This window comes from Balaenoptera borealis (assembly GCF_965194805.1).
Source record: "Balaenoptera borealis genome assembly, chromosome: 4".
Lineage (NCBI taxonomy): Eukaryota > Metazoa > Chordata > Mammalia > Artiodactyla > Balaenopteridae > Balaenoptera > Balaenoptera borealis.
The window spans coordinates 63,539,832-63,552,867 of NC_138861.1; the positions used below are offsets into that span (position 1 = coordinate 63,539,832).

The 13,036-nt window shown below is 33.9% G+C and overlaps 1 protein-coding gene across 1 annotated transcript in view; it reads left to right on the forward strand.

Annotated features, from left to right (window-relative positions):
- Nucleotides 1-381: 381 nt before the first annotated feature.
- Nucleotides 382-13,036, forward strand: part of LOC309627947 (UDP-glucuronosyltransferase 2A2-like) — a 57,316-nt gene continuing 44,661 nt past the window's right edge. The window contains 2 exon segments of the mRNA XM_082390355.1: nucleotides 382-5,321; nucleotides 8,791-9,562. Of these exon segments, the coding sequence (XP_082246481.1) occupies nucleotides 8,845-9,562 (718 nt within the window). The 5' untranslated portion in view covers nucleotides 382-5,321; nucleotides 8,791-8,844.

Sequence of the window (13,036 nt, forward strand, 5' to 3'; positions counted from 1 at the left end):
AAATATTAATTGATTTCTCTTTTATTAAATGCATTCTTTGTAAGTTAGAATTGAGTGTCATATTTCATCAACTGCTTTTTTTCAGAGAGGAAATTATATAAATTTCTCCTTAGTTCTATTAATATATAAATTATATTACTGGATTTCCTTTTTTTATTAATTAATTTATTCTTATATTTATTTTTGGCTGTGTTGGGTCTTTGTTTCTGTGCGAGGGCTTTCTCTAGTTGTGGCAAGCGGGGGCCACTCTTCATCGCGGTGTGCGGGCCTCTCACTATCGCAGCCTCTCTTGTTGCGGAGCACAGGCTCCAGATGCACAGGCTCAGTAGTTGTGGCTCACGGCCCTAGTTGCTCCTCAGCATGTGGGATCTTCCCAGACTAGGGCTCGAACCCGTGTCCCCTGCATTAGCAGGCAGATTCTCAACCACTGCGCCACCAGGGAAGCCCCAATGGATTTCCTTTTAGTGAATCATTTCTTCAACAAACCCCACTTAAGTGTGATGTATTTTTTTTACAATGTTTTTGGAATGTATTTCTAACATTTTACTTGAGATATATTTATAAGCAGTTTACACTTCTGTTATTTATCAGCAACGATAGATAGATGTCATCTAATTCTGTCAATAAGAACAATATTTATTGCTGCACTCACAATTCACAGGGCATAAAAAGGACAAAAAGACTATGCTTTTTAAAAAGCTCCCTTTAATCATATTATGGTTAAGCACTCAGTCAGTCTCTGTAGTCAGATAGCCTACATTCAAATTGTGGCTGTGTCATTAAATCTCTGAATGACATGAGCAAGTTACATACTTTTCTATGCCTTGGATTTTTCATCTGAAAATAGAGATAATAACATTACCTTCCTCAAAGGGTTGTAAGAATTAAATGAGTTAAGGTACGTGAAGTACTTAGACTAGCACATGACATATTGGAAATGCTCAATAAATGTTAACTTACAGAAAATTGAAAATGCAATAAGGGATAAAAACTTGTATAGAAATTACTAAAGTGTAAAATTGATCACATGAAAAGAGACTCATTCACGAGGATGTTAAATTTGAGAATCTCTTCAAGGATGTACCCTGTGGTAGACTGTTCGCAATATGGACACCATGATTCCCCTCTCTTTCTGGCTCTAGGTTTGGCCAAATAACTTGTTTGACCTTCAGAACTCTGCAGAAGTAAAACATGACTTTATAGCATAGGCCTTGAGAAGCACTGCAGGTATTGCCTTCACTCTCTTGGAACAGTACTCTGAAATTGTCATTCCAGGATGTTCTATCTGGCTGGATCCTGGAACCAAACAGTCAACAACCAGCACCAACCACTGGACATACAAGTGAGGCTATCTTACATAATCTAGCTAAAGTGGAGTATATTGGGGTTCTCCAGAGAAACAGAACTATCAGGAAGTGTAGATAGATAGATAGATAGATAGATAGATAGATAGATAGATAGATACATAGATAATAGATAGATAGATATAGAGGTATATGTAGAGAGAAAGATTTACTTTAAGGACTTGGCTCATGCAATTGTGGTAGCTTGGTAGGTACAAAATCTTTAGGGTAGAACAGAAGGCTGGAGACCCAGGTAGAGTTGTAGTTCAAGTCCAAAGGCAGTCTGTTGGCAGAATTCCTTCTTACTTAGGCAAGATCAGTCTCTGTTCTAATAAGGTTTTCAACTGATTGGATGAGGCCCACACGTATTATGGAGGATAATCTGCTTTACTTAAAGTCCACCAATTTAAATGTTGATCTCATCCAAAATACCCCTTTACAGAAACAACCAGAATAATATTTGATCAAATATGTGGGCACTGTGGCCTAGTCAAATTGACACACAAAATTAGCCATCACATAGAGTCATTAGATGACTTCAACAGAAGGAGGGATATCTAGTGAGGTCAGCAGAACTGCCCAGCACAAATTGCTGACCCACAAAATTGGTAGAAAATAAAATGATTGTCATTTACTAAATTTTGGAGTAATGTTTTTCACAGCAATACATAAGTGATACACATAGGAAAACAATAACTCAGGTAAGAAAATGTTCAATACAAGTTTTACAATACTGAGATCCAATCGGAATAAGAAAGCACTTTTTTTTAAAAATCAAAGTTATCAAAGAAAAATTTTTGAGTTAAAAAGAATACACATATATTGAATGAGTTCGTTACTGATGGAAGAAATTTTTATATATTAAAGTATGGAGAAGTCATTCTGGCTTACACATGATTTAACTTAAACTTTAGGCTAATCAAAACAGCCTGTTTGTAACCTGATTAAAAATGGACAGAAAAACTGAATAGATATTTTTCCAAAGAGGAAATGCAGATGGCCAACAGGCACATGAAAATATGCTCAACATCACTAATTGTCAGAGAAATGCAAATCAAAACAACAAAGAGATATCGCCTTACACCTGTCAGAATGGCTACCATCAAAAAGAACAAAAATAACAAATGTTGGCGAGGATGTGGAGAAAAGGGAACCCTTATACACTGTTGGTGGGGATGTAAATTGGTGCAGCAACTGGGGAAAACAGTATGGAAGTTTCTCAAAAAACTAAAAATAGTGGGGAGCTGGCAGGGTCACGTTTCCCTCTTCTCCCATTTCTGCCGGTTTTGACTGTTGTAATCAACCCTATTTTAAACATGTTTCAACAGAAAAAAAAAAAAAAAAAAAAAACTAAAAATAGAACTACCATATAACCCAGCAATTCCACTCCATGGTATACAGCCTAAAAAAACAAACACACTGATTTGAAAAGATACATGCACCCCAAAGTTCAAGCAGCATTACTTGCAATGGCCAAGATATGGAAGCAACCTAAGTGTCCATCAACAGATGAATAGATAACAAAGATGTGGTATATATAGACAATGGAATACTATTCAGCCATAAAAAATAATGAAGTTTTGCCATTTGCAGCAACATAGATGGACTTGGAAGGCATTATGCTAAGTGAAATAAGTCAGAAAAACACAAGTACTGTATAATATCATTTATATGTGGAATCTAAAAAATACTACAAACTTGTGAATATAACAAAAAAGAAGTAGACTCACAAATACAGAGAACAAAATAGTGGCTACCAGTGGGAAGAGGGAAGCGGGGAGGGGAATTATAGGGCTGGGGGAGTAAGAGATACAGACTATTAAGTATAAAATAAGCTACAAGGATATATTGTATGACACAGGGAATATAGCCAATATTTTATAATAACTATAAATGAAGCATAACTTTAAAAATTGTGAATCGCTATATTATACACCTGTAGCTTACTTAATATTGTACAGCAACTATACTTCAAAAAAACCCCAAAAAACAAAACCAATAAACAACCTGTTTGTGCCCAATTAAACATGCATTGTACATCTGCTTTAACCATTAAAGAAAAGAATACATTTAAAAAATCAAAATGTTGTAAATATGGTTCAGGAATTCAAAATGGAGCTGCATGGCCATTGTGGACATGGGTTCAGACAATGTACCTGTGTCACTGAGAACTTACTTGAATTCTCTGAACTGTGTTAGGCTCAAGGATATCACGAGTCATTCTCAAAATAATATCTGCCAAAAGTTGCCAACTGCAACCTTCTAGTCTCAAGGTCTCCCCTTGTACCTATGAAATAATTTCAGACCACAACCAATCTTCGCTTAACAAGCACTCTTCTTGCCAGGTCTGGTTATAATCCTTGACAAACAACTTACATAATTTTACACTTTTTGCTTTTATAAGACTTCTCCATTTTGTAGGCTGGCAGGACACAATTCAAGTCCTTCTTGAATCTGTGTATCCTGGGCGATAGTACTCAGTTTGCCTCAAATAAAACTCTTTTCTATTCCTATTATGGATTTTTTATTGATTGTTTCCATCGACATTACCTAGACAAATTATGACAAAATAATTTATAGGAATAATGTAACTCAAACACACACATGCCAACAACTGCACACACATTGGCATTTTGGCAGAAAAAGTTGTTGACTTCATTGTTGTCTTTTGTAATAAGAATTGGAAAAGGACAATACAATATGATCTACTAGATATTTAGTGAAAAATGTCAGGGTCAAAGAAATCAGTTATCACCCATGCTGTCATCCAGATGTGAAGGTGAAAAATATATTACTAGATGTGGAAAGATTCAGGAATGTTTTTACCTATAGACTTATCTTGAAATATTTACTTAGACTTATTCTATTTAGTTGATAGGTAAATTATACTAGCGATTCGAAGATGGAGAATTATTCTATAAAACATGTACAGTACTGATTTTCTTTTATCTAGATTGAACTTTAACTCCACAAATTGAGAAAGAATAGCGGTAGTCACGTGTATGCAATCTAAGGGAATTAAACTTGAAATGCTGTGTGGCACCTCCACTGCTCTCCTTGTTTCCCCTCCATTGCCATCACATAAAATGCATCTCTGTGAGACTAATCCCTATTTACAATCCGTTTGAAATTTATTGCCACATCTGTTTATCAATTACAACAATAAATGGTCCAACAATAAATGGTCATGTTCTATTCCAGTACTTATTTACTAAATGACATATTTGGGACACTGCTAAAAGACATACTCAATTATTATTTTTTCCCCTTCAAAATGGTTGCACAAAGAAATGTAATTGTAATTTTCATTCTCAAGGATATTGCATAATGAAAGTGTGCAGCTTTAAAACACTTATTTAATGGTCTAAATTAGTACCTTTATTAAATATATAAATGCAAAGATCAGTAAAACCACCAAGATTTTCCAGAGATGTTTCTTCATTCTACAGAGCAATTCAGCTCTGCCGTGGTTCCTGTATTTGAATTAACATAAACTATTATCACCATTACAGGACTCAGCAGAAAAGAAGAAAGACACTTCAAATTTTAAAAATTATTCTCTTTATAATTAATAATAATAGTAATAATAATTTTATGTTGCATGAACTTGAGAGATATTAATTTTACCTACTTCTTATAATAACCCGATTATTAATCATTACCAGTAATTATTTCAGATACATCCAGACATACTTGGTTGATGTGGAGGTGGAAGGCCGCAGAGACCATGATAGCAAAGGCAATATTCAATTCAAATAGTTTCCAGGGAACCAGTAGAAGGATACACCTTTAACAAAATGTTAATCTGCTTTATAACATAATGGGGGGGAATGCAAAGAGTAAAATGATCTGTATAATCTTTTCTCCACTTAAGATCGTATTTCTCATCATTTATGCTTCCTCAACTAGCATTTATCTAAGTTCACCTTCTTCCTGGTGGCAAATGAGCACTATTAAAGTTCTGGCTGGAAACTTCAGGTAAGAAATTTTTAAATCTCATGACAAGCAATACATAAGCAATGCGTAATGTACATGTAGACTTTATATTTTATTCTAAAAGAAATATCAATCATTACAAGTTTGATGGTTAACTTCTGGTTTGTTCCATTGCTTCCCTTTGAAAATGTTTTCAGTTTTCTGTAAATAACTTGAGGGTCCCTCCCCAACTCCAATTATACAGTTCACAATAATTTTATAGATATTGAGGGAATTGTATTATAGAGCAGTAAATTGAGAGTTTTATCTAAATGTGAGCCCAAGGGCCTCTTTAAAACTTCACTTACCTCAGTTCCAACCAGTGGAAAACTTATTTCTTCCTGCATTAGCCAACACATAAAGTAACAAGTAAGACTTATACCAATGTATGATGAAAGCAAAGATGATTCTCACAAGTGACCACTATGGTCTTTAAGACAGAACATGTATAAAGATCAAGATGACATCCTTCGGTGGGTATTTTATTTTCTTAATATTGTGCAGTGGATTTTTTATATCTACATATTTTAAATATACATATATCTCAAATAAATCTCAAATAAGTTTATGCAAAGTCAATTTTATTTATTAAAAACAGAAAATTTAAAGGTTCTCTAAACAAAATCCTGTTGTGCAACCAATTTTGGTATTGTAAATACTGTGTTTGCTTCCTTTGTGCAATTAGGTAAAGCACATTTTTTATTATCATCATATATGATAAAAATATTCATATATGCTAGCTTCTTTTCAAATATGCTAGCTTTTTCTTAGAATTCAATTGATTTCACAAATATATTAATCATATTTTTAGCTGTAGTCTCTCAAAAATTTTCTGGAAAGATTATATTAGCTTTTCAGTGCTCTTAAGGTCAGAATAATTAAAATCACATTTTCAGACCCTCACATTTCAAAAAAACCTTTTTTTACAACCTCTTTAAACGTCTATGGTCAATATAATTTCTTCATTTGGTTTTCTATTAAATTTAAGAACACAAACAAATCTAAAATTTAACCTCAATAGTTTGACAAATTTCTTAATACCTGTCATATTACTAAGATATTTTTTTAAATCAAAAAGTTTATGACATAACACTGGTTTCTTTTGTGCACATTACTCATCACTAATGTCCAGATACTTTAGACTCCAAGATAAGTGTCATATACCACATCTCTCATGAAGACTCTCCTATCCTTATGCCCCACAAAAAGAAACCTGAAAGCAATCTCTACTCTGTAGAGCTTTGAAACATTTTTTTTACCTGTGTTATTTCATCTGATGGCACTTAGCATTTTCTCTAATTAAGAGAAGGAGAAGGAATTAAAAGAGAAAGATAATAGATTTTAAACATGTCCTTTGCTCCAGGGACTATACTTGTTGCTTAATCAATATTATTTTATTTATTTAAATATATATTTATCTTATATATTGTATATATAATTACATAATTTATAGTATTTATTGTAAGTTATTCATTTATTATATATTAATAGATATTTTATTATCTATTTTGTTGTATTATTTTATACTCACAGAAGCATCCTAAGTTGTTTTTAATTTTCCTTTTCCAGATGAAAAAACTAAGTTTCATAAATATTAAGCAGCATAATGTTAAGCTAGGACTTCTTCGCCTGATTCTAAAAACTAAATTCTTTTTATAATATCATGCTGACTTTAATATACTATGCCGATTTTTGTTACATTTATGTATGCAATTTTCTTATCTTCCTCTGATAGACTGTAAGATGTATATTAGTATCTCTTTGATTCATCTTTTGCCTAGTAGGGAGTTCTGTGCCTAGTAAGTACCCAGTCAACACATATAACCTGAATAAAGACTATATTTTAGTTGTTTAAACTGGATCTGATTCCCCACTAGTAAATAAAATGAATAAAATAGTAGTACACTGTGACCAGTTTTTCATCCTAGTGGATCAACTATTTGAAAGTCTCCTGGCAAGTAACTGTGGACCAGGGTGACACCAGCAGACAGAAATTTTGTGCATACCATAAAATCCTACTGCACAGAGGCTTGAATTGAAATCCACCCCATGAACTGTCTGATTACTCTGCTAAGCTTTGAATAATACTTTGTAAAAGGTAGTAACTGTTTTAATGAAGCAGTTAATGTTTCACTACAGATTATCTTTGGTGATGGGGAGCTCAGAAGAGACACCACTAAAAAAAAAATAAGATTTCTGATTTCAACAGACATTAAAACAAAAAGATTCATCTCTGCTTACTCATAGACATATGCATGCACATACACAGTTTTCATAGAGATTATGTTACTGGGATGACTTGATCCTACATTATTCAGTGTGACTTACACAAATTTATATTGTGCCGTTTATATTGTCTCAGCATGTTTGGGGTAGTTTATGGTTCATATACATAGGTGTCTTATAGTTGATAAGGGGACATGATATACTCTCATGGGCTAATCTATCCTAGTGTTTAACACAGTAGGCTATGGGAGGTAAGGAGCCTTAAAGCTGTTAATACCAGTTCCTTCTTTATTTTGCTGTATGAACTTGTCAAGTTACTCAGCTTCTCTGAGCAATGGTTCTTTCTTTATGTGGGAATAATTATAGTAACTGCTTCACTGGATCTTTTCTTTAGTGAGAAGTAAATGAGATTAATACATGTAAAACACTTTGCACAATGTCTGACACATAGTGAACACTTAAGTGCTAGTAACAATTTTAAAAATCTGAGTCTAGATGTAAAATAGTTTATTCACATAGGCTTAGCTAGCTTTGGGGCAGCACTTTCAATAGAAGGATGTTTGAATTAGCAATTCTCTTCAAATAGCTCCTATTCACATGTAACATTACCCATCAGCTCTTGTATATATTACTTGCACATAGTTTATTTATTTACTTGTAATTTTTTCTCAGTAATTCATTAACATAAAATATTTTCCTAAACATATTATTAAAGTAGTACTAAATATTGCACTCACTATATTTCTTTGTTCTTTGCATTTTATAAGTATTCTCTTTGCAATAATCCTATCTATTAACAACTAAGAACTACTTAAAAAGTTTAATGTTACTAATGACATTATATAAAATGTATTAAATTTTGGAAAATCTATAGCATTAGCAACTCTACATTTCTGGGTAAGTTCTAGCCCTGTCTGAGGTTTTGGTTCCTAGGCCTGAGTGTAGAGTTGAGACACACGGTGGCTTTAATAAGCTTAGTAGTAATAATTTAACAATTATAAGATGCAAAGAAAGGGTTGAAGGATCAACTTCAGGAAAAGGATCAGAGAGCAAGAATCATCACCAAAGCTAAAGCAACACGTTGAGAGACAAGACACATGATACCCCTAAATCTCCAATTATCACAAAATTATGATTATAGAGCTACCATGACTAATATCATTTTGTAGAGAGAAGGCTCTTAAGACTATCAGTGGTTTGAATCAAAACTTAGAAATAATTTGTCTCTCCTTTTTTGCTTAAAAAGCAGAGAAATTCATTTGCGCCACGCCTCACTGAATCTTCTACATCAAGCGACATCATGTTGAACAAGAACATTCTGCTGTTGGCTCTTCAGATAAGTCTCCTAGGAACCACTCTTGGTGGGAATGTTTTGGTTTGGCCAATGGAAGGTAGTCACTGGCTAAATGTTAAGATAATTATAGATGAGCTAATTAAAAAAGAGCATAATGTGACTGTCCTAGTTTCTTCTGGTGCACTTTTCATCACGCCGACCTCTAACCCATCTCTGACATTTGAAATATATAAGGTGCCCTTTGGCAAAGAAAGAATAGAAGGATTGATCAAGGACTTTGTTTTGACATGGATGGAAAATAGACCATCTCCTTTAACCATTTGGAGATTCTATCAGGAGATGGCCAAAGTCATCAAGGACTTCCATATGGTGGCTAGAGAAGTCTGTGATGGTGTTCTCAAAAACCAAAATCTAATGGAAAAGCTGAAGAAAAGCAAATTTGAGGTCTTGGTATCAGATCCAGTATTTCCTTGTGGTGATATAATAGCTTTAAAACTGGGAATTCCATTTATATACTCCTTGAGGTTTTCTCCAGCCTCAACAGTGGAAAAACACTGTGGGAAGGTACCATACCCTCCTTCCTATGTTCCTGCTATTTTATCAGAACTTACTGACCAGATGTCTTTCACTGACAGAATAAGAAATTTCATTTCCTACCATCTACAGGACTACATGTTTAATACGCTTTGGAAATCATGGGATTCCTACTATAGTAAAGCTTTGGGTATGTTACATTTTTTATTATTTAAGTTTGAACAAACAGAGCTTTGTATCACTTCTTCTCTATTCACTATGGCTATTCTTCTTCAATCCTACATATTGATTACTGTCTATTACTATCATTTGACAGCAGGAAAGAACATAAAAGACACTATGCTTTGGAACTACAGTGTGTTGTTTTCTAATTTTATGGACCTGAAGGTACCAAATAAGTTCTTTTATGGATAACATCTGGTGACAAATACCTAAGTTTAAAAATAGGACTAAATTCTCATTTAGATATTGCATTGAAAATAGAAATTGCCTAGAAACTTCAGTGGGGTATGGGAAAAGCTGGAAGAAATTAAGCTTTCTACAAGCCCATTATTATAAACATTTGTGCGTGTGTATTTAAAAACATACATGTTTATGGAAAACGTTTGATTATTGCACATAGATTTCCTACTGTTTACTAGGCTCTCCCTTAGATAGAGAGGTTACAACAAAGACTGAGATCAAGTTCTTGGATTCAAGGATTTCACAGTCAAGCAGAAGAGACGTCAGACAGGAAAAGGAATACTTACGGTATGAATGATGTGAGTAATGGAAATATGTATAAAGGACAGAGATAGTATAAAGGAGACAGGCAGTATGTGACGAGAGAGGGTGGTATTCTGAAAAACTTCAGAGTTGAGGTGTTGCACCTCAAAAAGAAATCTTTAAACAGTGAATATAAATTTTCCTGCAAACTAAGTGTGGGGAAGGAAACAGTGTGCCCAATATTGTGGAGTCTTAAAATAGCATGTGTGTGCTGGGTATTACTGATGATTCAGTATTTATGAAGGTCAAAGTATAAAGTCAGGAAGCATGGGGAAGAATTTTGGAGATGTCAGGATTGCAAGAATGAATTTATTCAATACGTATTTACAAAGCCTCTAGTATGTCATGCTAAGCATTTTAGTGTTTAGCTAAAAAGCAACTGGGGAAAGTTGCATTATGGGAAAGAGATGCATTATGACTGGATTGTGTTTTATGTAAAATACTTGGATAGATGCGGACCTAGAGTGGGAGGGTTGTTAGACAGTAGGTTATTGCATCCCTCCTGGAAAGATGCCATAAGAGCATGCACTAGTGAAGTAGCTTATAGGTGGAGAAAAATAATGCAGATGAGACTATAAAGTAAGGCAGTTAGGAGAACAGGCTCTTGATAACCAGTTTCCAATTAAGAGTGTGTGATCACGGAGGGGTAATTAAGCCTCTTGTATCTGCACTTATTTACCCCATTTCTAACAGGGTTACTGAAAGAACTAAATGAGTTAACATATAAAAGGATTTTAAGATAGTGTCTAGGAACTAGTAACCATTCAAATTAGTGTTAGCTCTTTATCAGGTAAAATTAATAAGAGCTGATAATTGATTGGTGTGGAGTATTAAGAGGGATGAGGAAGAGATTAAAATGGTTTATTCTTGTGATATAATTGACATATAACATTAATTAGTTTCAGATGTACAACATAATGATTCGATATTTGTATATATTTGCTAAATGATCACCACAGTAAGTCTGGTTAACATCTGCCACCACGCATAGTTACAATTTTTTTTCTTGCGATAATAATTTAAAAATATACTTTTAGCAACTTTCAAATATACAATACAGCTTATTATCATTAACTATAGTCACCATGCTGTACATTATATTCCCAGGACTTATTTATTTTATAACTGGAAGTTTGTACCCTTTGACCCCCTTCACCTATTTCACCCACCCTCTACCCCTCACCTCTGGCAACCACCAATATGTTCTACTGTATCTATGAGTTAAGGGGTTTTTTTGTTTTGTTTTAGGTTACACATATAAGTGAGATTGTATGGTATTTGTCTTTTTCTGTCTTATTTCACCTAGCATAATGTCCTCAAGGTCCATCCATGTTGTCCCAAATGGCAGGATTTCCTCCTTTGTTATGGCTAATATTCCATTATTTGCGTGTGTGTGTGTGTGTGTGTGTGTGTGTGTGTAGCCAAGACATGAAAACAACATTGGTGGATAAATAAAGAAAATGTGATACCACATGTAGCTATTGTAAATAACGCTGAAATGAACATGCGGGTATAGATATCTTTTCAAGTTAGTTTTCATTTCCTTCTATAAATATTCAGAAGTGGAATTGTTGGATCATATGGTAGTTCTATTTCTTATTTTTTGAGGAACCTCCATACTGTTTTCCATAGTGGCTGTACCAATTTACATTCCTACTAACATTACACAAGGGTTCCCTTTTCTCCACATCCTCACCAACATTTATCTTTTATTTTTTTGGTAACAGTCAAGAGGTGTGAGGTAATCGCTCAGTGTGGTTTTGATTTGCATTTCGTTGATGATTAGTGTTGTTGAGCACCTTTTCATGTATCTGTTGGCCATCTGTATGTCTTTGGAAAAATGTCATTTCAGATCCTCTGCCCATTTTCAGTCATATTGTTTGTATTTTTGCTACTAAGTTGTATAAGTTTTCATATATTTTGGATATTAGCCCCTTATCAGATATATGATTTGCAAATATTTTCTCCCATATGATAGGTTGCCTTTTTATTTTGTTGATAGTTTCCTTTTTTGTGCAGAAGTTTTTTACTTTGATGTAGTCCTACTTGTTTATTTTTGCTTTTGTTGCTTTTGCTTTTGGTAGTAAATCCAAAAAACATCATCAAGACCTATGTCAAGGAGCTTAGCGCCTATATTTTCTTCTAGGAGTTTTGTGGTTTCAGTCCAAACCATAAAAGTCTTTAAACCATTTCAAGTTAATTTTTGCACATGATGTAAGATAGGGGTCTAGTTTCATTCTTTCACATGTGGTTGTGCAGGTTTTCCAACATGATTTATTGAAGAGCCTGTCTTCTCCACTGTATATTCTTGGCTCCTTTGTTATAAATTAATTGACCATATATGAGTGGGTTTATGGGTGAGGAGTATTAAGAGGGATGTAAGTTACAATTGGCTCATCATATTCTCTGGATATATTAAATAGTTACCCCCAAACTCAAAAACAGATATTTATCTCCTGGAATCCAAACAAAAGTCTACCTGTTCTGATTCTTAGAGAGAATAAACTCAGCTAATATGACAATCATGAACTACCTTATGAAGATAAAAGTGAATGGTCAACATCATAGGGCTAAAACCGGACCTTAAAAATTAAGAAAGAGGACAAAGAAATGGCAATTTTATAAGGCAGCAAAGCTGTCAAGATTTTGAAAACTCTTTAATCTCCTCATGCATGTAGTAAACTAACAGTGACATCTGAACATGTGCAGAATCTCAGTTAATGAACTAGAGGAATGTACATGGAGAGTTCCTTGGTCACAGTATGTGTCTACATTTTCATCTCATCACTTATGTTTTTATCAACTACTTGTTCTCAAGCTTGAGACAATAATTATCAGGATTACGATGTTCTTTATTTATGTTGGTGAAATTACCCCTAGATAAACCTTCTCCATGCTG